This window comes from Notechis scutatus, chromosome 12, assembly GCF_049901735.1.
Source record: "Notechis scutatus isolate UNSWTSFEM ecotype Mainland chromosome 12, rNotScu1.2, whole genome shotgun sequence".
Classification (NCBI taxonomy): Eukaryota; Metazoa; Chordata; class Lepidosauria; order Squamata; family Elapidae; genus Notechis; species Notechis scutatus.
In genome coordinates this window covers 5,216,941-5,244,914 of record NC_142020.1, presented here as the reverse complement: position 1 = coordinate 5,244,914, position 27,974 = coordinate 5,216,941, and the positions used below count along the sequence as shown (strand labels likewise).

The 27,974-nt window shown below is 42.6% G+C and overlaps 1 protein-coding gene across 11 annotated transcripts in view; it reads left to right on the top strand.

Moving 5' to 3' along the window:
- The window catches only part of RBFOX1 (RNA binding fox-1 homolog 1), a 1,983,080-nt gene that overhangs the window by 1,854,590 nt on the left and 100,516 nt on the right, over positions 1-27,974 (top strand). For all 11 annotated transcript variants that reach the window (XM_087973167.1, XM_087973163.1, XM_087973172.1 and 8 more), the window contains one exon: positions 7,483-7,563. In XM_087973167.1, the coding sequence (XP_087829293.1) occupies positions 7,483-7,563 (81 nt within the window). The remainder of the gene's footprint in view (positions 1-7,482; positions 7,564-27,974) is intronic.

Here is a 27,974-nt window from a genome sequence, read left to right as displayed (position 1 = left end):
CCTATTCCATTTGCACAACAGCATGTGAAATTGATTGTCAATCAGTGTTGCTACCTAAGTAGACAGTTTGATTTCACAGAAGTGTGATTGACTTGGAGTTAAATTGTGTTGTTTAAGTGTTCCCTTTATTTTTTTTGAGCAGTGTACTTATGCCTTGACAACTGGAAGCAGACAATTAAAATCAAAAATGGAACTGTGTAATGTAATTCAATGCTAAAGCTGGAACATAATCATAAATGGTCAAATACTTGGCAAACCTTGTTATACCTGCAATTCCTCCCTTACCCGAAATGCATACCGTTCTTTAGTAAAACCAGATTTTATCATTCCGTTGGGTTTTTTTTTTTCTTTTAAGGAGAAGGAGGATGGCAACTTGAGTAGAATAATGAACAGTCAGAACAGGAGAGCATGTGTGCATGTATGTATGTATGTATGTATGTATGTATGTATGTATGTATGTATGTATGGTATTCAGCTTTGTTCAGGTATTTTCCCATGTCATTATAGTTGTGCTTTTAAAGTTGTAGCAACGTTTCAGCAGAATCTCATCTGCCATCATCAGGCTTGTGTATTGGGTTCGTCTGTGTGTCAGGCTTTCACAGCTGTTTCTGTTTTAAATTTGATGCTAGCCTCGTGCTTTGTTAGAATGGATTTTTCTTCATCCTGATTGGTTGGGAGTCTTGGTCTGTGTTTATTGGTCTTGGAGTTTGCTGTGTTCTGCTTGATTGGTGTTTCTAATATCTTCTGTCTGTTTTGTGGCTTTTTTTGTGTCTTGATTGGCTGGCAACATTGTGTTCCTGTATTGGAGGCTTTTAGCGCGGCTTGGCTCCGAGTAAATGGACAGCTATCATTTATTAGGAAACTAGGTTTCATCTGGGTGGCTGGTTGGGGTGTGTTTGGGCTGGAGGTATCGGGGGGGGGTCTGTTTCTGCCCAGGTGTTTGCTTGGCTTGTGGTGTGGAGATTTTTTTGTTTGTGAGTGCAGGCTTCCAGATAATTGATAGTCTGGTGGAGTCATCTCTTCTATTCATGCTTTCAGGTCTTTTTTTCAATCTCTATGGCTTCTCTGATAATTCTGTACCTGGGGTTTTCTATAGTGGCTAGGGTTTTGGTGCCATTGAAGTCGATATTATGACCTGTGGTTTTCATGTATTGGACTAATGAGGAAGTGTGTTCCAGCTTTTTTACTGCATTTTTGTGTTCATCCAGGTGGGTACTTATTCTTCTATTGGTCTGTCCAATCAGGATGAAGAAAAAACCATTCTAACACAGCAGAAGGCTAGCACCAAATTTAAAACAGAAACGGCTGTGAAAGCCTGACACACAGATGAACTCAATACACAAGTCTGATGATGGCATATGAGATTCTGCCGAAACGTTGCTTTACAGCCCTCTCTAAGTGGTTTACAGAGACAGCATATTGCCCCTCCCAAACAATCTGGGTCCTCATTTTACTGACCTCGGAACGATGGAAGGCTGAGTCAACCTTGAACCTGTGAGAATCGAACTGCCAGCAATCAGCAGTCAGCAGAATTAGCCCGCAATACTGCATTCTAACCACTGCACCACTACGGGTCATGTATATCTAGCAATATATCAATTCAATATATTAATTCAAAACCACATTATTTGTTTTTGTTCATCACACTGTCAGCCTGATGATTCAGACTGGATTTGAAATTTTTGTCCACCTATTGAGTCCTTCCCAAGGATCTGGGATAGGTAGATGTTGATGTTTTATGATGTGAAAGATACTGTCATGGCATATAAGCTGTTCACATTAAAGCTGCCTTTTGCAATTGACCGATGGTGAATTTATCAGTGCTGATGGTGTTCAAATGGTGCTTCAGTCATTTGGGGAAGTCACCCAAGGTGCCTATGACTATTGGTACTATCTTTGCTTTCTTTTGCCACAGTCATTCTATTTCTATTTGCAGGTCTTTGTTACCTTCTCTAGTACTTTCTCTTCTATTTTGCTGTCTCCAGGTATGTCCACATCCGCTATCCAGACGTTATTGTCTTTCTTATTGACAATTGTTTAGTCTGGGGTGCTATGTGGCAAGTGACTGTCTGTTTGAATTCTAAAGTCCCAGAGCAGTTTAGCTTCTTCATTTTCTATGACTTTCTCTATTTTATAATCCCACCAGTTCTTGCTTGCAGACAAATGGCATTTCTTGAAAATCTTCCAGTGCACCATTGTTGCTACCATTGTCATACCATTGTTTATGGTTAGTCTGTGTGATCTTCTTGTAGCATCTAAACAGGTGGGCCATTGCTTCTTCTGCTTCTTTACAGATGTGGCACTTGCTTTCTGTTGTTGTCTTCTCAATTCTGGCTTTGTATGTTTTTGTTCTTAAGACTGCAGCCAGAATTAGCCTCTTTCTTCAACTTTCCTGCTCTTAGCCATTGCCAACTCTTTATTATTATCTATTAAATTTGTTTGCAGCCCTTCTCACCACTACTAATTCCAGAAAAATACAATGGACTCCCCATTCTTTTGGGAACTTGAACCTGCTCCCAATGTCCCTGGGTAAACCATCTTCCTTCTGCTCTACCTGCCTTTTTGAATTGACATTATCTATGCCTCTTTTAGCTGAATCTTTATCCTGCTCAGGAACAATGAATCTTTTTTTCTGATTTTCAGTAATGAATTGGATTTTCTCATTATTTTGGCCATCTCTCTCTCTCTCTCTCTCTCTCTCTCTCTGTGTGTGTGTGTGTGTGTGTGTGTGTGTGTGTGTGTGTGTGTGTGTGAAATACCACTCACGCATCATCACAAAATCTCCAGAACCATAAAGCCTACAAATTTGGCACATATATTCCTCTTGGCTTCCAGGTACTCACTAAGAAAGCATTTTTCTAAAATGACCATCAGAGCATTTGTATTTCCTATATTATTATTAACACGCTCTGATGCTAAGGAGTTGTGTTTCAGCCAGCGGGGTGCTGCAGGAGGCGTCTGTCCCATCTTCTCCCACCCCGCTTCCCCACTGACCTGCAGAGTAGAACTACAATGCTGATCTGGCCCTCGAAAAAATCCACTTTGACACCCTTGGTCTAAGAGATACAGAAACAAGCCCAGGAGATTCCCAAGTCTTGGAGAGTTCTGGACCAAGATGATAACATTTTGGCTTAGGAAAAAAATGCATTGTTCTTTCCGGTGTGCTGCACTTTTTATCAAGACAGTCTGATCTTCCTAAAATGCAGAGATGGTATTCAGCAGGTTCTGACTGGTTCTGGAGAACTGGTAGCAGAAATTTTGAGTAGTTTAGAGAACCAGCAAATCCCATTTCTGACTGGCCCCGCCCCCATCTCTTCTCTGCCTCCCATTGAGTCCCAGCTGATCGGCTGGGTCTTCTTTGGTTGCCCTGCACAGGAGAATGGAGCTGGAAAGCAGGTTAGTGGGGTGGGGAGGGAATGGGGATTTTGCAGTAACCTTCCCCTGCCACGCCCACCAAGCCACACCATGCCCACAAAGCCACGCCAACAGAACCAGTAGTAAAAATAATTGAATACCACCACTGCTAAAACGGAGTAAGATCTTACAGGCTATAGATGTGTCATTTGGTAACTCTCTTCTTAGATGGAAGAGCAGCAATACTATGAAACTTTCCAGCATTTGTAAAGGCCATTAGGCGATGCTTGGCAATTCGTATTATTATTATTATTATTATTATTATTATTATTATTATTATTATTATTATTATTATTATTATTATTATTACTCAGTTGCAACATTTGCCATTCCAAGCTATTGAGTTTCTTGGCATCATGGCCACCTTTATCATTTTTTTCCCCTTCTGCCCCTGAGAGAGGCTCTTGACTCCGTACAGCAATTGCACAGTTGTTGGTAATATGATTAATACATGTAGTACGCTGTTGTACATGCATTACCGTGGCACAATTTCCCATATTCCCTCAATAGTCTGGTGTTCTCTATTCCCTTAGCAGATTAATACTTTAACACAAATTACTCAAGGGTTCCATTGGGACAGGTTTAGCTGAAGGACCTTGGGAATTGAAACAGAGCAGGAAAAGCAACTCTTGATCTTTAAGAAGTGATCGGCTTTGTGTTTTGAACTGTTTGGTTGGCCTATAACTGAAGTATCAAAGGGAAAAGCTGCTAAGTTATTCTTGGGACAAGCCTAAAGAAGAACGATATTAGATGTGTGCGGCATCTGCCTTTAGGTTTACTTCTCCCTAATGTCCTACAGGATTGTGTATCTCTGAATATAGGTAAAGGTAAAGGTTCCCCTCGCACATACATGCTAGTCATTTCCAGCTCTAGGGGGTGGTGCTCATCTCCGTTACAAAGCCGAAGAGCCAGCACTGTCCGAAGACGTCTCCATGGTCATGTGGCCAGCAGGACTAAATGGCAAAGGCACATGGATTGCTGTCACCTTCCCACCAAAGTGGTCCCTATTTTTCTACTTGCAGTTTCACCTGCTTTCAAACTGCTAGTTTGGAAGAAGCTGGGACAAGGAACAGGAGCTCACTCCATGCTAGCTAGCTCACAGTGCTAGGGATTTGAACCGCCAACCTTTCTGATCGACAAGCTCAGCATTCTTAGCCCCTGAGCCACCATGTCCTTTGCAGCTCTGAATAAATAGGCTTTATTTCCAAAATAGAACAGATGCAATAGAGCACTGTTCTGACCCAAACCCTTTTCCAATAAGAGAAACCTTTTAATGAGTCTTACGAATCCCCGGTTAAAAGGATTCTGCAAACTAATTAACTTTGATCAGCACAAACCTTGCCAAAACTGTACAAGACTACTAAGAATCACAGATAAGAAATATTTCACAACACAAGAATCTTCAAATACCAACTTAAGATACTGTAATGTCCACAAGGCTGAATTTCAAAACGTCTTTGCTTCCTGCAAAGAACATATTGCTTCAGAGCTGGCTTTTATCTTCTTGATGGAGGGGCCATTACCTTGCAGCCTTACTCCCGAGTCGCCCAGGCTGCTGCAGCTGCTTTTTCCTACGAGCAGCCCTGCATGCGCATGTACTTGGCACAGGCTCCTCGGGAACCTCCTCATGGCTGCTGCCAGCCCCCACAATCTCTGAAGGCAGCAGTCCACTCCCTAATGGTCCTGGCCCCTCATCTGAGTCCTCGCTCTCCTCAGCCGTCCACACCTGCTGCCAGCTAACCATAACGAGCACTTTCTGATTCATAGATAGAAATGTATGGATGGATGGGTGGGTGGATAATGAATGGATGAATAGATAGATTATATCTGTAGATGTAGATATAGATAATAGAATAATAACAGAGTTGGAAGGGACCTTGGAAGTCATCTAGTCCAAAACCCTGCTCAAGCAGGAGATCCTATTTCATTGCAGATGAGAGACTGTCCAGTCTCTTCTTAAAAGTTTCCAGAGATGGAGCACCTACAACTTCTGAAGGCAAGCTGTTCCCACTGGTTAATTGTTCCCACTATCAGGAAATTTCTCCTTAATTCTATGCTGCTTCTTTCCTTGATTGTGTTCCTTCCATGGCTTCTTCCCCTGCCTTCTGAGGTTTTCTAATCCAACCCTCTGATTAAAGCAGAATCATCTGGCTGCCCACAGTTTTGAAACCTTCCAGTAACCCAGAGTTCTAGGAGGCAAACGGTTCCATTGATTAATAATTCTCATTGTTGGGAATTTTCTCCTTAAATCTTAAAGCTGCTTCTCTTTTTAAAGAGTTTGAACCCGTCACTTTTTGTCACACCTTCTGGTGCTTTGGAGTATAAGCCAGCCCAACCCAAATTTAAAGGAGATCAAATATTTCCTTTAAAAAGAAGAAGATTTTAAAAATGTAACAATTTCTTTTCCATTCAATTGAAGAAGCACCCCGAGGGCAGGGGGGAATGCCAGAGAAAACATTGGCCAAGCACTAATACATAGTTCCATATATATTGTTTTCTTTGCAAAATATACATAAACTGTATGATAAATCGTGTTCGATTAACCCTGCGCTGGATATAAATGTACAACCAATTAACTAATTTTAATCTCTCTCCCTCTTTTTCTTTGAAAAAAAAACATCTGTTGGCATTTTTGTTTGAATAATCCTTGTTTAGTTTCCATAATAGTGTACATTTTAATGAAAAACTCATTAGAATGTAACAGAGGGCATAATTAATTCTGGGTGATTCTTTCTATGTAAATAGCTAGCACAGATGCCAAATTCCATTTTCTGCTGGTTTTATTAATTTTTCATACACCAATATTTCAGCCATAATGGGTTGTAACAGCTCTTCAGAAGTTTTAGAAACACATTAACTGCCATCAGAGCCGTTAATCTAGCTTGGATTTTCACCATTTGTATGATAATACTTTAACACTACATTTTTAAAAACAATGGCAACAGCTTTATTTTTTTAATATTTGGAGGCAAACATCTATGTATAATTAACGTAACAAATATTAAACAATATTGGGTTAATTTCTCTGTATTTAGAAAGCAACTTTTAATCTATTTTGCAGCCCATTTGCTAAAAAACATTTAGATTATTTTTAAAAAAAAAACTAAGAAGAATGTGAAAAATAGCCACATTTGGAAAGCAATAATGTTATATTATAATAGCCTTTGCAGTTAAAACTTAGAGCTCAGATTGTCTAGCCTTCTCTTCAACTTCAGCGAGATATTTCAGCGGAATATTTTCTAAATGTAGACAAGGCTCATTTCTCAGTCTTACCCTGCCATTAACAGTATCAACTGAAACACTGCCAATCCTTAGATAGTAAGATGGTTAACTATGTATTCCCGTCTTTTCCAAACCTGCTGTTAATTCTATAGTGAATACAATAATGAATGTAGATTTATTATTTCCTTTTTCTGAAAATGACAACTTCTCAATTTCTGGAAACAGCAGGTTGTTGATGGAGAGACTTATAATCCAGAAATCTTTTATCTGTTTCTTTTGTTATCACTTTGGGTGATGATTAGCTTAGCCCAGCAAAATGGTTAGCTTAGCCCAGTAACAGGTTGTCCTTACAGCACAGGTGTGTACTAATATTTCTGATGTATCCATGAGTCCTAAAGATGGTTTCCCTCCCAATGCCAAGAAGAATGCAATTACTGAGCAAGGCTGTACAACTCCACACTCTATTGTGTGTTTGCTTCAGTGTGGCAAGTTGGGATGGGTTGACCTTCCCTAATGTAAGATGGAGTATTTATACTGGATGAGAGGAGCTACCAGGAGACATGGAAACCTGAGACATTTCGGGTATTTATTGGCTGCAAATCTCAGGTCTCTTGCCTTTTGGTCACTCTAGTGGAAATTATTGTGGGGTGGGAAAAGGGTTAGGATGGGAACTTCTGCTGCAGGTGATTGGGAGGTATATTTGCACACACAGAAGAGCAAATATAACTTACTGAATATGTAAAAAAAAAACTATTTTGGTTTTGCATAACTCTACGATATATTGTTCATATATGTGCTCCCAATCTCAGAACACTCTCTGTCTTTCTCTTTCTTTCTCTTTCATAGGCAGGGTGCTCCTGTGCCAGGCAAATCAAGAAGGATCTCCCATGTACAGTGCCCCCAGTTCACTAGTATACACATCCACAAGTAAGACAATACTCCGGCTACCTTTTTCCTTGAATTGATTTATTTGTTGATTGCCTCGGGAATGTCACCGTGGACCCAGCTCTCCGGCTAAGTTGAACATGAGGTGTAACAAACCTGCTATTTCCAAGTGGAGAATAAATGGTGTCATTTGCCTACTGAGGAGGTTATGCAGCAGAACTCCTTACCTCCATCTAGAAGGGGGCTGTGCACATTGTGTGGTGAAATGTCAATTGTGGTCTGTGTTATGTTTGGAGAGTAATGGAGACCTGACATCTGACCAGTGACTTCAACTCTTTATTAACAGTAATAGAACAGAACAGAGCAAGACTATGGGCAGCAGTAACCCTTTTATAGGGTTGGCTGCTACCCCATCAACCAATAATAAGTACATAAGGTCCAAACCAATAACCAATAGGAAGTGTCCTAAGTGTGGCCAATCAGGGCTTTTATGAACCAATCCTTGTTTGCTGTTCAAGGACCAATCAAATGTGCAGGCTTCCAAAACCTACTTTGCATTTGGGCTTATTTACTTTATTCATTCACAACAGTCTGACATACCTAGCCAGGTGAAAGATTGGAGATGGGGGTAGTCTCCTTGCCTTTCTGCAAGGTGTGGGGAAAAAGTGGTAAGCAACCAAGACCGTCAAGTTCAAGGAACCAAAAACAACATGATGAATTGCTCAGAGTAGTTTCTTCATTGCTGTTGGTCCATCTTGCCAGACTAAAGCACACTCTGCATAACTATGAGATAAATCCTGTTAAGATTTTAGAAAGGACCCCTTCTTTTCTAAAACCTTAACGTAACAAGGACTGATTTGTCTATTATTGACTTGAGAATGAGTTCCTCTGTCCTGCAACTTAGCACCAGAGTCCACCACATAAGCCCTGGCCCAGGGTTCCGAAAAGGAGAGTCAAGAAAAAGAACTGGCTGGAAGCCTCTGAAAGGCAGGCATGAATATTCTTAAGGCCTCTCTAAGATGCCTCTCGAATGACAGGTTCAATGTCACATTGTCACAAAACTTTTGAATGTATAAAGAGGGCCGTATCACTTTTATTAATTCAATTTAATGTTCCTTTAATTTACCTGGCAATTAAATGCAAACTGGATTTTATTTTAACCCAAACAGATCTCTTTGTAAGAGTGGAGGTTTGTTCTCTGAGCTTGTGAGTTGGTTTGGGGGATATTTCATTACCAGGCCAGGCAGCACCAGATGTTACCCAGCCTGGTAATGAAAAGTTTGGAAATCAACCCACAAGTTTAGACAATGAACTTCCACCCATATCCTCCACCCGAGCTGCAGATATTCGCCACGATCACAGTCCTCTTTGTTTCAGATCAAATACGGGGGTGGGGAGATGGAGCTGGGATTCCAGGTGTGCCATTTAAAGTACAATGGGAGAAAAATGAAAACATTGACTGAAAAAAAGTGGAAAAGTTGTGCATTTAAGGACAGGGAAGATGCATCATTTTGACAGACTGTGGTATGGTTATGAAGATGCTGATAAAAATGAAACAGTTATGCTATCATATAGGAAGTGTTGTGATTAAGATACATCACTACAATGAAAAGATGTTATGTCTTATGCTACTTATATGAATCATTGTACCAAATGTCAATGGCAAAGTTTAAGAGTGTTCTGCCTTAGAGACCACCTTTCAAATTAAATAATAATCAATCCAGGACACCTAATTATTCATTTATTTAATGAAATGTGTTGATATGCTTCCCATGTCCAAAGCCTGTTCAAAATTAATCAATCAACCCATTCCTAATGAAACAAAATTGGTAAAATCAAAAACTGCTAGCTAAAACAACCAGAGCTTGGAGAAGTGTCTAGTCCAGCCCAAGAACAACATAGAACAACCCAGCCAAAGCTCAGTTCTTTATTTGCTTACACCCAATAGACAGAATCTTACCAGAGTAAATTGTTACTATTCTCTACCCTAATGAATATACCCTGGGAGATTCAAGGGAGTGGCTATCCTCAATCTCTTCATGTGACTCATACAAGCTCCCCTCTCATAGGTAGAATCCATCACAGGAAGAGACTACTTCTTGATGCAGACAGAATTATGAAGTAAGAAGGAGGCCATTGAAAATTTCAATTTCCAAAGTCCAGTCAGATAGTCCTTGATTTGTGCCTTGTGTCAGTTCATGCGTGTTTAAAAGATATTTTATCAAAGAGATACTCTACCACCAAGTTTCCTATAAAAGCCATTTCTCAATATGTTAGTGCTTTTTCTCCCTTCTGGTTCTGCTCTGAAGCTCTTTGTTTTCATTTCAAGGTGGGTCTGCAGGAAGGAGAGATAAATAAAAAAATAAAAAATAATAGTGGCCTTTTCTCACATGCATTGCAGTTGTGACCTCCGTGTGGACATTTTTGCCCTTTCCTTCATCTGCAGTACTTGTTTCTTTTTCCCCAACAAGTTTCTCAGAAAATGACCATTGGTCAAGGTATACAGTACAGAATCTGCTGGATTATCACTGATTAGAATTAGAATACAATAGGAGCTGGAAGGGACCTTGGAGGTCTTCTAGTCCAGCTCCCTGTTGAAGCAGGAGAACCTATACCTGTGATGGCAAACCTATGGCACGCGTGCCGCAAGTGGCATGCAGAGCCAATTGTGCTGGCACGCGAGCTGCAGGCAAAGTTACCTCACTGTGCATGTGCACACCTCACAGCTGATTCTTCTTTTTTCGGTTGGCTTGTGGCCTTTTTCAGCCTCCCAGAGGCTTGGAAAAAGCCTCTGCAAGACTTTTCAGGACGAATTATAGGCCCATTTTGTCACTTCTTGTAATACCGGAAGTGATGAAATAGGCCTATAATTCGTCCTGAAAAGCCTTGCAGAGGCTTTTTCCAAACCTCTGGGAGGCCGAAAAGGCTTCAAACCAGGCGAAAAATCAGCTGTGAGGCGCAGTGCAGGTAAGAGGGTGGCGGGAGGGGAATTGTGTGTGCATGCGCAGGGGGCATGGGAGGAGGTGTGCACATTTCATTCTGGGTGCTGGGTGCTGGCACGCGAGTGCGTGCGCGATGGTGTGCGTGCAATTTTTGGCACAGGAGCCCAAAAAGGTTAGCCACCGCTGACCTATACTATTTCAGACAAGTAGCTATCCAGTCTCTTCTTAAAAATCTTCAATAATGAAGCACCCACATTTTCTGAAGGCAAAGCTGTTCCACTGGTTAATTGTCCTCACTGTTAGGAAGTTTCTCCTTAATTTCTGGTTGCTTCTCTCCTTGATTAGTTTCTAACCATTCTTTCTTGTCCTGCCCTCTGGTGCTTTAGAGAATAATTTGACCTCCTCTTCTTTGTGACAGCCCATCAAATATTGGAATACTGCTATTGCGTCACCCCTAGCTCTTCTTTTCTTTAGACTAGCCATAACCAAATCCTGCAGTCAATTTTAATATCTGAAATAAAAAGTCCAACTTCTTGAAAGCCAGTATCCTTGATAGGGGTACGAAGTCATGGTAGACAAAATAAAAATATTTTATTAAACATCCAAACAGACAGGCATCTTGTTCATAACAAAGCATGTTAGGATGGATAGTTCATCAATGTTTCTATATTGCGTGTTGCTAAAATTGAAGTAAAACGATTAGAGAAAAATATAAAAATACCAGGGCTTGCAGGTCAAAGATGAACACCTATGGAAAAAGAAATATCTTGTGATTGGATCCCTTTGGGCTATACCGAAACCTATAATGAGGGTCACATGACTTTTATTAATTTAATTTAATATACACTTGATTTACATGATAATCAAATCAAATTTGGATTTTATCTTAGCCCAAACAGACTTCTTTTTTTCAGATCAGGGAGGTAGATAGGAGTGGGATTCCAGATGTGCCGTTGTAAAGTTGAGTGAAAAAAAGTGGAAAAGTTGTGTCTTTAACATCAGGGAAGATGGATTTCAGCATCGTTTTGACAAATTGTGGTGGTATCTGGAAATATTGCAATTGTTGGACTTCCTAAGTTTACAAAAAACTCACCCTGCTTGGAAGGGCCTATATTCTTAGACGCTACCTTAATAATCCTTAGTTTCTTGAATTATTAAGTTTAGCAATAGCACTTGGTCTTCCGCTTCATAGTGCTTTACACTTTCTCTACGGGATTACAGAATCAGTCCATTGCCCCCAACAATCTGGATCCTCATTTTACCAACCTTGGAAGGCTGAGTCAACCTTGAGCTGGTCATCTCCAGGCTGTGGGCAGCATCAGCCTGCAATACTGCATTCTAAGCACTACGCTACCATGTTTTTCCATCAGTTTTGGATGATGAATCTAATTAATTACCCACACGTGATACAACAATCTAAACAAGGAGACGATTGAGAGATAGTAAGGTGAGGATGTCTTTGAACAAGAGACAGAGGAAGAAGTCCTCACCAGGCAAGGAAGTAGCTAGCTTGAAAACTCAACAATCATTGCATAATATTGTAGAGGGGAGATCTTTGAATAAATGAGACTCAGGCGCGGAAACCTAAGTGGATACATATTCAAAGACAGAAGCACCTCAGGGTACCTCCTCATATAGCATGGCTCCAAGGGTGGCTTTCAAAAATTTTAGCAATGGGTTCTCTGCCCAGTTGCTGCATGGGCGTGGCCTTGGTGGGCATGGCCTAGTCAGCCTCCTGCACCATGGGGGGGGGGCTTTTTGCCCTCCCTGGGCTCCGGAGGCTTTCCTTGAGCTTCCAGGAAGGTGAAAATGGCACCCCCAGGCTCCAGAGGCTCTTTGGAAGCCATAAATGGACCCATTTCTGGCCTTCCTGAAAATCTGGGAGGCCCATTTTTCCCTTCCCGAGCCTCCGTGCACACCCTGCATTCAAAACAGGCCATGTGGGGGCTCCTGGGAGGAGGGGTGGGATGGGCAGGGCCAACCAGGAGTGGGATTTGGGGGTTTGCCGAACTGCACAGAATCTTAGCAAGAGGCGCTCCCGAATCCCCGCGAATCCCCCGCAGCCCAATGCCCGGAAGGACGCTGCCCTTCAATTCTGGGGCAACAACCTCTACTTTGTATAATGCCTTGGAGCACTTAAAATAGCATCGTTCCCGAAGAATTATGGGAAATTTGAAATGGTGACTCATTTTCTCTTTATGAAGTCATTATTTCCAACCGTGCTACGGACAGCTTATGAATGTGTCCTAGGTTCTCTCAATGGATCTGTCATTAATAGCCCTTCTCTATCTCAAAATCTACAGACGGTGTTCTTGACCCAACCTGGTTCCAAGAGAGCAAACACAAGACAAAGGCAGCAGCCCCTACCTTTTAAGATTTCATCCACAAATTCTGTTTCTCCACAGATAAAAGGCTGCTTCCAACTAATTAGCTCCGACAAGAAAGACCCTTGCCAAGTTGTTTTTCAAGGCTTGTCAAAAGCCCATAGATAAGAAATAGTTTACAAGAGTTTTCAAATACTAAATATCCACGAGGCTGAGTTTCAGAGCATCTTTGCCTTCTGCAAAGAACGCTTCTTCAAACCTGGCTTTTATCCCCTCGAGGGAGGGTCCATTACCTTGCAGCCTTACTCCCAAGTCGCCCATGCTGCTGTAACGGCTCTCTCTTATGATCAACCCTGTGCATTCGCACGTGGCACAGGCTCCTCGGGAACCTCCTCATCGCTGTTGCCAGCCCCACAATCTCTGAAGGCAACAATCCACTCCCCAGTGGTCCTGGACCCTCATCTGAGCCCTTGCTCTCCTCTGCTGTCCGCACCTGCTGCTGGCTAACCACAACAGACAGGACCAAAAAAGAAAAAGGGAGGAGAAAATTAGAGAAAGAAGAAATAAAAGACAGGGGTGGTGTGAAAGCTTCCAGATCTGCCCCATGCTGCTCTAGTCCTTTCACATAATTGTCTGAGAAAACTTCCATCAGTTTCTGTAATTAAACTAATGGTCTAAATGAATTTCCAGATCACTAGCTATTCATTTTGATATGTCATTATACTGAGTCAATTAATAGGAAGTAAGTTTACAGCCCATTGTGTCCTTCAAATGCTATTCTATTTCATCAGTTTTAATTAGCAATATTCATTTGGTCACCAACCCCCCTTCCTTCTCACCCACTAAGGCTACTCTCACTCATTGGATGGGCCCACTCTTGGACTTTGGGGTTCTTTGTTGTTTAGCCTTAAAATAAATAGAGTGAAACATTAGATAATTAGCACTTTTAACACATATGCCACATAAAGTTTGTGGGGCCCAATCCAGGGCTCCTATTACAATTGGCATTATTACTTAACTACATTTGTGGCAGTCTAAAATTCCACATGGGTTTCAACAGGAAGGAAGGAAAGAAGGAAGAAGGAAGGAAGTTGTTTTGATGGAGAGACAAAGGAAGGGAGGATGGAGGGAGGAAGTAAGGGAAGGAGGGATGAATTTGTTTTGACAGAGAGACAGGAGGGAAGGAACTTGTTTTGAAGAAGGAAGGGAGGGAAGGAAGGGAGGGAGAGAAGGAGGAAGGAAAGAAGGAAGGAAATTGTTTTGTTAGGGAGACAGGAAGGAAGAACTTTTTATTAGGGAGGAAGGAAGGAGGGAGGGAGGGAAGGAAGGAAGGAAGGAAGGGTTTTATGAGAGTACTGGAGCATTACTCACATTGGAGTGATGCTGTCAAAATTTAGCACATCTGTACAGTGTTATTAAATTAAGCTCCTTTCGGGTTCATTATCTGAGTAGAAAGGAAACTTGCCACCTCTCACTCCAACCTGCCGTCTTCCAGCCAGCTGCCACTGAACTTAACCTTTCTAACGTTGCCTACGTACCTTTACTAAACTGGATTGGATTTACTTCTTTTATGCTTGTTATTGCTATTTCTAGCCTTACATGCAATGAAATAAGTAGAATGCACTTCTTTCTCCTCCGTGTATATGATTGTCTCTTGATATGATTTTTGTCAGTTTTAAGATTTCCTTCTACTGTATTAACCTTAACATCAACACAACGGAGAATATTTTAATGCATGTGGAGAAACATATTATGTTGAAGGTTCAAAGGAAGTTTCAACAGATTTTAGTTCACTTTGTGGAAGGTCTCGGGTTGCTAAACTTAAAGGAAGGAAGAAGGAAGGAGAAAAGGAAGAGCAAGACCAGTAGTACTTAGACATATAATACTTCACAGTGCTTTACAGCCCTCTCTAAGCGGTTTTACAGAGTCAGCCTTTTGCCCCCAACCATTGTGGGTCCTCATTTTACCCATTTCAATTGGTATAAATGGCAGTTGCCGAGTCTCAGAATTTTGGTCACGTGACCATGGGATGCTGTGTATCCCTATGGTTGTAACTGTGAAAAATTGTCATATGTCACATAATGTCAAATGGTCCCTAAACAAACTGGGCATTGGCGGAATTACCTGAGAACGCCCTTTCTATATATGCTGCAAGAGTGTCCAGGAAATGGGTATGACTCCTCCTACTGACGTCATAGAACTGGGTCTGCCACTATACAACCAATCAGCTGCTCGCCATCTTTTAGGCGAAGATTCTTGACAGACATAACGTGTCTCTGGAAGATAAACAAACGAATTAGAACCAAACAACCACCACCCCCAGACGAACTAGGGCAGGGCTGGACACTCTTGCAGCATATATAGAAAGGGCATTCTCAGGTAATTCTACCAATGCCCATTCTCATACACGCTGCTAAGAGTGTCCAGGAAATGGGACATACCAAAGCTCGCATGTCCATGGGAGGGTCAACGTCTGGGCAGATCCCTCCGACTGTTGAACCACCTGCTGAAGCACCCTCCATCTGAAGGAGATGTCCGCCAAAGCAAAGGAATCCAACCTATAATGACGTATGAATGGCGATGGCGACGCCCAGATAGCTGCACTGCAAATCTCCTCCAGCGAAGCCTGTGTAGACCAGGCAGCCGAAGTAGCTGCGCTTCTAGTGGAGTGGGCCGTGATGTTCGTAGGCACTGGCAGGGACAAAGCTTGATAGACCTTGGCGATGGAAGACCGAATCTACCTCCCAATCATTGAGGGAGCCACCTTGGTACCCAAGGAGGTGGGATGAAAGGACACAAACATGGCCTCTGATCATTGAAATTCCACTGTCCTCTTGATATAAATCTTGAGGGCCCGCCTTACATCCAGCCTGTGCCACCTATGCTCCAACTCATGTTGTGGGTTGGGGCAAAAATTAGGCAACACCGCCTCTTGCACCCAGTGAAACAGGAATTCACCTTAGGAACAAACATGGGATCTAATCTCAATACCATCCTGTTCTTGTGGAACACACAAAGATCTTGCCTAATGGAAAAAGCTGCTAACTCCGACACCCTCCTGGGCGAAGTGATGGCCACCAAAAATGTCACCTTAAAAGTCATCATTTGAAGAGAAACCGACTTAAGGGGTTCAAAGGGAAGGTAAGGGCCTGTAGAACTGAAGGGAGATCCCACAGGAGAAATTTGTGAACCACAGGAGGATGAAGGTTAGTTCCCCCCTTAGAAACCTGCATACCGACAGATGATGAGATAAGGAGTCAAAACCCTCCCAGGCCAAAACAGAGGACAGAGCTGCCACTTGGTGGCGAAGAGTATTGGGGGCGAGACCCTTATCAAGGCCATCCTGGAGGAAACTTAACACCTCCGCAATGGACGCCAAGGAAGGCACAACAGCAGACTTGGCCGCCCATGAGCAGAAGACCTGCCAGGTAGCATCGTAGATGCGCAAGGTGGAAGGCTTCCAGGAGGCCTGAATGATGTCAATCACCCTATCAGAAAATTTGGCCTCCTTCAAGGTCTGCCGCTCAAGCGCCAAGCAGTTAGCCAGAACCACTGAGGATCCGAGTGGATCAAGGCCCCTGATGCAGGGAGATCCTGTCATCCGGGATCCTCCACAGCCAGGCCACAGACAGATTCACCAGATCTGCAAACCAGGGTATCCTGGGCTGGGGGGGGGGCAGGACAATCAGCTCCGCCTGTTCCTCCAACAACTTCCAGATTACAGCTGGAATGACCGGAAGAGGGGAAAAGGTATAAAGGAGACCTGGAGGCCAACAACTCTGAAGCGTGTTGGTCCCCTCCGCTCCCTTGGTCGGAAACCTGGTGAAGAATCTGCTTACCTGAGCATTGAGTGGAGTGGTGAATAGGTCCACTGCCGGGGAGCCAAACCTGTGGGACAATGTCAGAAACAGTGAAGGGTGGAGGTTCCATTCCGAATGGTCGACCCAGGACTGACTCAACCAGTTGGCCTGGACATTGTTGACCTAATATGTGATGTACCTTGAGGGAAAGCAGATGGTTCTCTGCCCATCTCCCCAAGTGTTCGGCCTCCCTCATGAGAGCTCTGGACCTTGTCCCCCCCGTCTGTTGACATGAGCCTTTGCGGCCACATTGTCTGTCATGACTAGGATGTGGCAACCTGTCACTCTGTGTCAAAAATGCTTCAGGGCCAAGAAAATGGCTCTGAGTTTGAGCCAATTGATGGGGCAAGTCCTGTCTCCCTGGGACCAGCTGCCTTGAGCTATCTCGCCTTCTAGATGGTCTCCCCATCCCTGGAGGCTGGCATCCATGGTGAGCAGGACCCTGTTTGGTTCTCTGAAGGGAAGGCCCCATCCTACTGCCTGGGACTGCCACCACCTGAAGGAACGAAGAACCCTGAGGTGGAACCTGCACTCTGATTGATGAATGGCTGGTGCCTGCCCTTTGGAATGGCAGCAGGAACCACTGAAGCGCTCATGCATGAAGGTGGGCCCATGGGACAATGCCAATGTAGGAGATCATCTTCCCCAGGAGCTGAGACAGGAGAGACAGTGGAATGGTGCATTGTCTTCTTATCTGGATAGTAAGGGCGTTGAGGATCTCCCCGCATTCTGGGGAGAGGAAAACTTGGCAGCAGGAAGTATCGATGATCGCCCTGAGATGCTGCAGCCTGGTTGTAGGGGAGAGGTGGCTTTTCTTAAGGTTGATCGAGAAGCCGTGGTCTCGCAGGCACTGTACTGTGATGCGAAGATCTCAATGGGCCGAACCAATGGACTGCGACTGAATCAGGATATCATCCAGATAGCACTGGACCCTCACTGGAATAGCCCTCAGTAATGCCGCCAGCGCCTTTGTGAAAACCCTGGGCGCCGATGAAAGACCAAATGGAAGGGCCCAGTACTGGAAGTGGACATTCTGGTAACAGAAATGGAGAAACTGGTGGTGAGGAGGCCAAATAGGTATATGGAGGTAAGCCTCCATGAGATCAATGGAGGAAAGGAGGTCGCCCTCTCGTACACTCTCTAAAATGGAAGCGCCTGTACGGAATAAGCCTGTTTAGCCATTTTAGGTCGAGGATGGCCCTCAATCCTCCCCAAAGCCTTCGGGATGATGAAGAGTCAAGAGTAGAAACCCAGTCCTCACTGTTCCCTCCGAACTGGCTCATTGGCCCTAATTTCGACCAGGTGTTGAATGGCCAACTCCACGAGGTCCAATTGAGATCTGTCCCTCGACATAGGGCATCGAACAAAAAATCGTGGGGGTGGAGATATAAACTCAAGCCGCAGGTGAAAACCATATTGTTTCCAGTACCCAGGTGTCTGAAGTTGACTCCTCCTATCGAGAGGCAAAAAAAGCCAAATGGCGTCCGATGGGAGGGTCAACTGCCTCTTTACTTTAAGCGATGCAATGAACGACCTCCTCCCCCTCGAAAGGGCCATTTACCTGAGGCCTGTTGTTGCCTGCCTGAAGCTTCAGGATGTTGGTCTTGGTGTTGAGGGAATGATCTCTGGTCTCTAGAGAATCGCAGTGCGGATTCAGATCTGAATATGGCTGGTTGATAGTACGGACTGGGACGATATTCCGACCTCTTCCCTGCCGTAGAGAGAACTTTTCTCTTGTCCTTGGTTTTGACCAAGTAAGGCTCCAGAGCCTCCCCGTACAGCTTATCCCCCGAGCAGGGGGCCGATGCCAACTTCCATTTGCGCCTCGCATCCGACTGCCAGTTCCGTACCCAAAGGAGTCGCCTGGCCGCCACAGAGGAAGCCATAGCCCTGGAGGCAAATTTGGCTGAGTCCAAGGTCACATCAGCCATAAATTCTGCAGCCGCAATTATTTTGTTAATATCCTGGTGAGCCCTGGAATCAGTGGCCAGGAGTCTTTCTTGAAGCTGATGGAGCCATCGCAATGAGGACCTCGTAAAAAATGAGGCAGCCATAGATGCCCTGATAGCCCATGCTGCAGCCTGCGGGGTGCATCTGAGGGTTTGTTCAGACCTCCTATCCTCTGCCTTAAGCACATCCTCAGGCTCAGTGGGTTTGCCTGATGAGGAGAAAGAGGCCACCATCGGAGCATCTACCGTAGGGACAACGAGGGCATTGTCCAGGGCCGGTCCCACATAGTAAAACCGCCTATCATGCGATGAAGGCCGTGGTCCCGCCCCTGGGGAGATACCCTGTTCCCTAACCAGATCCAGGAATATGGTGGGAGAAGGGAGAATCTCAGTGTGAATCACTGGTTTTGTGAACAGAGAATCACTGTGGCCTGGAGGGGCCGTCTGAGGCTAGCCTGAACAGCTGTAAAGCGGTAAAATTCGATCCCCGGAGTGAAGACCGGCAGTGCAGCAGCGCCTCGGGCTGCGTGGGAGGCTCATTAGAACTCTTCCTGTAGCGGCAGCCTTCCAACGAGGCAGCGCCGAAGCCTCGACGCTGCCGGAGAGCAGGTCCCCGCCCTCCTGAAGCCTTTTCTCAGCCAGAGCCCTGGGAGCAGCAGAAACAATGAGGGAAAGAAACCCTTATCAAATATCAAGTAAACTCTTTTAAACTTGGGTGAAGCTCAGACTATCTTCCAGAGACTAAGCTCTAAGTCAAGAGCTAAGTCAAAAAGTTGGCGAGCAGCTAAGGATGATTGGTTTTATAGTGGCAGACCCAGTTCTATGACGTCAGTAGGAGGAGTCATACCCGTTTCCTGGACATTCTTAACAGCATGTATGAGAATGTTGTAAGTTGAGGACTACCTGTACTGGTTCTTTTCTTTTCACTTTTTGGATTTTGCTCTCTCTCTCTTTCTCTTTCTTTCTCTCTCTCTCTGTCTCTCTCCCTCCTTCCCTCCGTCTCCATCTCCTTCCCTCCCTCCCCCTCTCTCCTCCTCCCTCTACCTCTGCTTCTATCCCTTCCTCTCTCCCCTCTCTCCTCTTCCCTCTCCGTCCCTTCCCCTCTCTCCCTTTTTCTCTCTCTCCCCTTCTCTCCCTCCTTTTCCTTCCCCCTCTCTTCCTCTCCCCTCTCTCTCCCTTTCCCTCTCTCCCTTTCTCTCTCCCTCCTTCTCCCTCCTTCTTTCTCCCTCCCTCTTCCTCTCCCCTCCTCCTCCCTCTCTTTCTGTCTCTCCCTCTCTTTCTCTCCTCTGTTTCTCTCCCCCATTTTTAAATAAATGTAATATGGCTTGAGCTACTTCTTTTCTAAAAGTGCAATCCAGCTACCGCTCAGCATTTGTAGCCTTCCGGGGTGTTTTCTTCCAAGCATTATGCTCGTATTGATATTTCTTTCACAAAAATACATATGGCAGATAAGTAGCCGCAGTGGGATACTTTTGCTGTGTGTCAAAGAGATATTAAAACAATAAACTACATTGCCCTGGGATTTTAGCTTACAAGCAAAATGAAAACAACACAACAAAGATGAGATCATTTTGAAAGGTGGCAAGCCAAAAAAGTCCCCAGAAACCAACAATATTACTGACAAAAAATATTTTGAATTGCAACCTGTTCTTAAGTAGCCATGCTCTGACAACTTTAAATCAACCCCATACATGTTGGAGCAGTGGAAAGAGAACACGATTTGTGTTTCAAATTATCCATCACCTTGATAAACTTACAGAGATCTAAGTGGAACATCTGGTTTATTACACATAAATGGTTTTTTTTTTTTAAGAGTGGAAGGTTAACTGTTTTACTTTTTCCTGTGTAGAATATAAATTGACCGAGATCATGAAAGCTGCATCTGTATGCATTTACTTTACATTTGAAGGATCCAATTCTTCTTTTTCAATGAGAAAAATCTGTGCATTAAAACACCTCAGGAGATGTTGGAGTTCAATCCAGATATATTTACAACTGCAGGAAATTTCTGGATAATTTTTGTCTTGTAGGATGGGTGGATGGGTGGATATGCATTAAACGTGTATGAAACATTCGGTCCTTCAAATTGATTCAAATCAAATTCAGACATATTTGAAAGCAGCCCAATAATTCCTTGAAGAAGAACTTTGAATACATTTGCCTGACATTCGTTGCATTACCTTTGTGCACATTCCTGAGTTTTAGTGGTCCAAACTGGGCCAAAACAAATTAGACTGGATTCTGATCAGAAATTCAGTCCAAATAGACTTGGTGATCTGTTTGAATCTCTTCTTTTTAAGAAGAGATTGGACAACCATTTGTCTGAAACACTATAGAGTTTCCTGCTTGAGCAGGGTGTAGGACTAGAAGACCTCTAAGGTACCTTCCAACTCTGTTTATTCTATTCTATTCTATTCTATTCTATTCTATTCTATTCTATTCTATTCCATTCCATTCCATTCCATTCCATTCCACTCCCTCCACTCCACTCCACCTCCACTCCACTCCCTACTCCCTCCCTACCTACTCCTCCTTCCATTCCATTCCATTCCATTCTCCTGTTCTACTCTATTCTCTACTCTACTCTACTATTCTATTCTATTCTACTCTACTCTATTCTATTCTACTCTACTCTACTCTACTCTCCTACTCTACTCTACTCTACTCTACTCCATTCCATTACATTCCATTCTTCATTCTATTCTATTCTATTCTATTCTATTCTATTCTATTCTATTCTATTCTATTCTATTCTATTCTATTCTATTCTATTCTATTCCATTCCATTCCATTCCATTCCATTCCATTCCATTCCATTCTTCATTCTATTCCATTCCATTCCATTCCATTCCATTCACCTTCACAAGGTAAACTATTTTTAAATTTATTGGATAGAAAAAATAACCCCATTTTTCTAACGCAGGAGTCTCCAAACTGGGCAACATTAAGACTTGTGGCCTTCAACTCCCAGAATTGCCCAGCCAGCATGACTAGCTGAGGAATTCTGGGAGTTGACATCCACAAATCATAAAGTTGCTGAGTTTGGAGACCCCTGCTCTAATGCTTCCCTTAGTGTATTGCTGTTCATTTTAAATACCATAATAAGGGACAGCAAATTTTAAAACAAAGATACAAATTGTGAATATTTGAAGTATGGTATATTTATAATGGATAACAATAGTTGTGGACAAACTGAAAATGCAGATTTTTAAAAAATAATTGAGATCCAGCATTTGAAAAAAAAAAAATCTGCCATAACAAGGATTTTTAACTATTGTGATTTTACTTTTTTGATATGGATATCTTATCTGTCTGGCAGTGACAGATGTTTTGAGTATGTATAAAAGTGTATTAACTGGAGCCTTATGAAGCAAGCATTTGTCACATTGGATTGCTATTTTTTTTTTTAGTTCTACATTCCCCAGCCCCAATCTGTGATGACCCAGGGCATGACACAAAGGCAACACAGTTAAATAAGCAAGAAGAGTCCCTTAAATTATCTCCAACTTTGCCCCCAATGTCCAGGTTACTTTTGGCTGGAGAAAAACTCTCTCAGGAATAGCCTTTAAGTTGAGAAAATTCAGTCCAAACACAAAGTACTATAACTAAAAATCCGAACAAACCATGCTGCAGTAATTAACTTGACAAGGCAGGAGAAGGAATTGTAGACTTGAAAGCACAGCCAAACACACAGTTGGGAAGATGCCAGGAACCCAGATAAGCCTCGACAATACCAGATAATTCACAATTTGCTCTCAATAGTTTGTTGTGAGCAAATTCCTTTTTAAACAGTGTTTCCAGCTACAGCTAATGGAGGGAATCAAGGCCCTTTCCTCCCCAGTAAGCCACACAACTCACGTTGCTCCCTTCTCCATTCCTCCCTGCGTGCCCTAGGATGAAGAGGGGGTGGGCCTGGGTCTTCCTCGAATTCCCTCTCCCTTGCTCTACCTCTCCCCTGATCTGCCTAGCCAGACTTTGCCCTTCCCCAGTTTCTTCCAGAGCCAACGAAGCCACATTCCCACTCCCTGTCAGCTGCTCGGCCTCCCTCTCCAAATCAGAATCCAAGATGGGCATGACACAATCTTCTATAAGTAAATGAAGTAAAAGTTTTTCCAAGCAGTGGAAATATTTTTTTTTTGTTATTTTTTTTATTCCCAAGTGAAATTTTATCCCGGAGGAGTTGTCAATATGCCGGAGAATACATAAACACCATATTCACAAATATTCTTATCAACACATAATGATCCATGTAGATATCAGAAGATTGTTTCTATGTCACTTGAATTAACTCATTATTTCTTTATAATTAGTGGGAGAGCATCTTTTGCTGTTAGCTTGAAATCCTTGTCAACGGGGGGACAACATCATGATTATTATTTTTTAACTTGCAGTCAGCTAGAGAGCTTTGCAGTGAGCCTACGTGAGTGAGAGAGATGGAGATAGCATTGTAAGGTTGTATTGCAAACATTTTCTCATTTTGCAATGCATAATTGGTTGAAAAAGTGACAGAAATGCAATATTTGCAGACAGGAATGTTGGTGACACACACACACTGCCTTTTCAGATACATGTTATCTATAATTTGAAAAGGGAGGTGAAATTGAAAAGAAGTCTTGGGCAGTATGTTGAGTTTTCCTGAAGATGAACATAAATGCATATGTTTGCAGCAAGTATTTTTTTTTTTTTAAAGAAAAAAGAAAAACAACAACTCTTCTCACAAATTCAGAGTTCTGTACCAATCCAAACCTACGTTGTTGCTTTTGTTTTGGTCATGTAAATGGAAACCACCATGAAATATTACATTCAAAACACAATGTTTTAGGAGTCTAAGATACTAGCCCGCTGCTACGTTTTCATTCTTTCTGTTTTCTTCCTCATATGCCAAATATACAGTAGGTAGTTCTCGACTTACGAACACAATTGAGCCCAAAATTTATGTGGCTAGATGAGACATGTGTTAAGTTAGTTTTGCCCCATTTTATGAACTTTCTTGCCACCATTGTTAAGGGAATCGTTGTAATTGTTAATTTACTAACACTGACAGATATTAAGTGGCTTCCCGATTGATTTTGCTTGTCAGAGGATCACATACGATTCCAAGAAGCAAAATGGTTTATAGACCATTGTTCATGTTTAGCTGGAATAAACCTTGATCCATTGAAAACAGTTCCAACTTCACCACATTGGATCCCACAATGGCATCGACTTTTCATAATTCATGGAACAATTCACCTAGTTTTTGTTCATTTTTCTCGGCAGCTATCTCCCTTTAAAAAAAAAAAAAGCAGTAAATGTTCATTAATCAGGGCCGTGTCAATTTCCTTCTGCCCCGTCCATTTGTGGCAAGGTAATTAATCACCACCCCATTGGGGAGCAGGCAGAGAAAGGGAACCTTCCGGGAGGCATTTATTGCCCCTTGAAATGAATGAATGAATAAATAAATAAGGGCCACATGCCACCTCGCAGCAAATACGTCTTGTCTTTCATAATATTTTATCCACACTTGTGCATGTTGTAATAGACAGCAGCAGGAAGCAGCTGTAGTTCAATGCAATATGAATATTAAAGGAACAAATCAGAGCGGATTTATAGGTTATTGCTTTTTCTCTTTATGCCAGTTTAGAGATTACACCAAGCAAATGAACAGTGAAAAATTACTCTTCCATGTGGGGAATGGTGATTAAATTTGTACATTAATTAGGCTCTTCTTCTTCTCACTTATAAGAAGTTCCCAGATATTATTATTATTATTATTATTATTATTATTATTATTATTATTATTATTATTATTATTATTATTATTATTATTATTATTATCTTCCTCCTCCTCCTCCTTCTCCTGTATCATGTTAATTTTTTTTCCCTAGTCCATCAACAAATACTGGTTCCAGTCTATTTACTGGGTCTCTTGAGTTCTAGATCTAAACAGACTGGGTCTTTTTCTTCTCCTTCTCCTTCTCCTTCTCCTTCTCCTTCTTCTCCTTCTCCTTCTCCTTCTCCTTCTCCTTCTCCTTCTCCTTCTCCTCCTCCTCCTCCTCCTCCTCCTCCTCCTTCTTCTTCTTCTTCTTCCTCCTCCTCCTCCTCCTCCTCCTCCTCCTCCTCCTCCTCCTCCTCCTCCTCCTCCTCCTCCTCCTCCTCCTCCTCCTCCTCCTCCTCTTCTTCTTCTTCTTCTCTCCTCCTCCTCCTCCTCCCCTCCTCCTCCTCCTCCTCCTCCTCCTCCTCCTCCTTCTCCTTCTCCTCTCCCTCTCCCTCTCCTTCTCTCCCCTATTTTTCTTTCCAGTGAATTTCAGATGAAGCTGTCCAAAAAACACTAAGCTGCACTGCTTCATATTGGCGTGGAGTTCAACTGAATTGCTTATCTTAAGCACATCTTCTAAGAAAAAATGTGTGCTTCAGTGATGGAACACCCACAACTTCAAGAGGCAAGCTGTTCCATTGATTAATAGTTCTCGCCATCAGAAAATTTCTCCCTAACTTCTAGGTTGGATCTATTTTTAACAAGCTTCCACCCATTACTTCTTGTTCTGCTCTCTAGTCCGTTGGAGAGTAAGTTAATCCCCTCTTCTCTGTGTTTGCTCTTCAAACACAGCTGCATCTAAGCTGCACAAATTCCAATGGTCACTGGGTGGCAACATAGAGACCAAAAACTGGAATCCTTTTCTGCTCTCTAGTGGTGGATAGCTCAGTAATTCTTTTGCAAAGTTCTTTCTGTAGAGTGACTCACTTCCCACAGGGAGTAGGGTTTGGTGGAAATTGAATTTCACCTGGAAGACCATCAATCTCTTCCTACACAATGTTGTGTCACAGTGCCCTACCAGTGGTGGTATTCTTTTTTTTTTTTAACTAATGGTTCCATGGGCGTGGCTTGGTGGGCGTAGTGTGGCTTGGTGGAAGTGGCATGGCTTGGTGGACATGGCTTGGTAGACATGGCAGGGGAAGGATACTGTAAACTCCCCATTCCCTCCCCACCCCCACTAACCTGCTTTCCAGCTCCGTTCTCCTGTGCAGGGCAAACAAAGGAGACCCAGCTGATCAGCTGGGACTCAATGGGAGGCGGAGAATAGATGGGGTTGGGGGGGGGCAGTCAGAGGTGGGATTGGCCGGTTCTCCGAACTACTCAAAATTTCTGCTACCAGTTCTCCAGAACCGGTCAGAATTGGCTGAATACCACTTCTACCTACACTTAGGCAAGAAAAACCAAAAGTACACATATAGACTGGGTGAATCCAGGCTTAATAGGAGTAACTGTGAGAGGGATCTTGGAGTCTTAGTAGACAACCAGCTAAATACGAACCAAGAGTGTGCAGCGGCAGCCAAAAGTGCCAATACAATCCTAAGCTGCATTAACAGAGGGATACAATCAAGATCCAGTGAGGTACTAATACCACTCTATAAAGCCTTAGTAAGATCACACCTAGAGTACTGCATCCAGTTTTGGTCACCACATTATAAAAAAGATGTTGAGATTCTAGAAAAAGTACAGAGAAGAACATATGAAGAACTCTTACAGGAACTGGGCCTGGCTACTCTAGTGAAGAGAAGGACCAGGGGAGACATGATAGCAGTCTTCCAATATTTGAGGGGCTGCCACAGAGAGGAGGACGGGGGTCAAGCTATTTTCCAAAGTACCTGAAGGCCAGACAAGGTATAATGGATGGAAACTGAACAAGGAGAGATTTAATGTGGAAATAAGGAGAAATTTTCTGACAGTGAGAACAATCAATGGAACAGCTTGCCCTCGGACGTTGTGGGAGCTTCATCACTGGAAATTTTCAAGAAGAGATTGGACTTCCATTTGTCAGAAATGATGTAGGGTCTCCTGCTTGGGCAGGGGGTTGGACTAGATGACCTACAAGGTCCCTTCCAACTCTGATTATCTGTTACCTGTTATCTGTATAGGGTCTCCTGCTTGAGCAGGGGGTTGGATTAGAAGGCCTCTTGGGTCCCTTCCAACTGTGTTATTCTGTTAATCAATGCATTTTCTCTAATCAAAACTCTCAATTTCACCATCTCAGCAAATTTCATCATCTTCATCATCTATTCTTTAATTGTGGATATCATCAAATCTTTCCCCCTACTGTCCATATAAAATTCTTGCTGCTGTTATCATATATAAAATCAAAGTTCCAGGAGGTTTTTCCAGCTTTTTATCAATCAATCCTAAAAGAAATATCTTTGGCTTTAGTTGAATATTAATCTTTAAAACCTTCTAAATTAATATATGTAGTTGAATCAAAAAATTGAGCACTTTTTGCCACCATGATAAAAAGTCCCCTCTTGTTTAAATTTCCAGCATAAATTCAGGGTACCTTTACACAGTTTAGATAATTTTTCTGATGACAGATACCAAGGACAAATTATTTTATAAAAGTTATTTTAAGATTATCATATAGTGTGAATTTCAGTCCTTTCATTCACATATTTTCCCATTGTTCTATTTATATATTGCAACCAAGGTTTTTAGCCATTTTATGCCTTATATTCTTTTACTTGTTCTCCTGTTTCAAATTTTAATAAAAGTTAATGCAATTTAACGATAACACAGAATAGAATAACAGAGTTGGAAGGGACTTTGGAGGTCTTCTAGTCCAACCCCCTGCTTAGGCAGGAAACCTATACCATTTCTGACAGATGATTGTCCAGTCTCCTTTTGAAAGCCTCCAGTGATTAACATAATTCTGTTTCAAATTCATTCTTACAATATTCAAAACCAAAAGTCATTTTATCTACTTTAAATCTTTCTAATGATCTATCTATATAAAAGCGAAATGCCACTCACGCATCATCACAAAATCTCCAGAACTGTAAAGCCTACAAACTTGAAATTTAGCACGTATGTTCCTCTTGGCTTCCAGGTGCTCACTAAGAAAGGATTTTTCGAAATGACCATCAGAACATTAGTATTTCATATATTATCATTAATACACCCTGATGTTAAGGAGTTCTACTCCCCATCCCTACCTGGAAAGAAATCTGTTCCAAATGCAAAACAGAAGCAGAGGAGAGGAGTTTCAGTTTCAGTTTTATTTTCACAGCAGCAAGCAGCTTTAGTACAGAACAGTTGAGCTAAGCCACGCCCAGGCTCCTTGCTGTCTCCTTTTTTCTCACACAGCAAATACTGCTTCAGTTTTCAAACAGCCCTCAACTCTCTCACACATTAACAGGATGCTAGCCATATGAATACTGATGGATGCTGGTAGGCAGAGGCAGAATTCCCCCTCCCCCTTATTTTCCTCCCCAAAAACTAAGCCCAATCACATAATTTCGTGGTGAAGCACGGGTATCGAGCTAGTTCCACATACACATTTAAATATTACTTTGACTGAATAATAACTGATACTTGCCCCGCCTGAAACAAGCTGATCTAAAAATGATTGT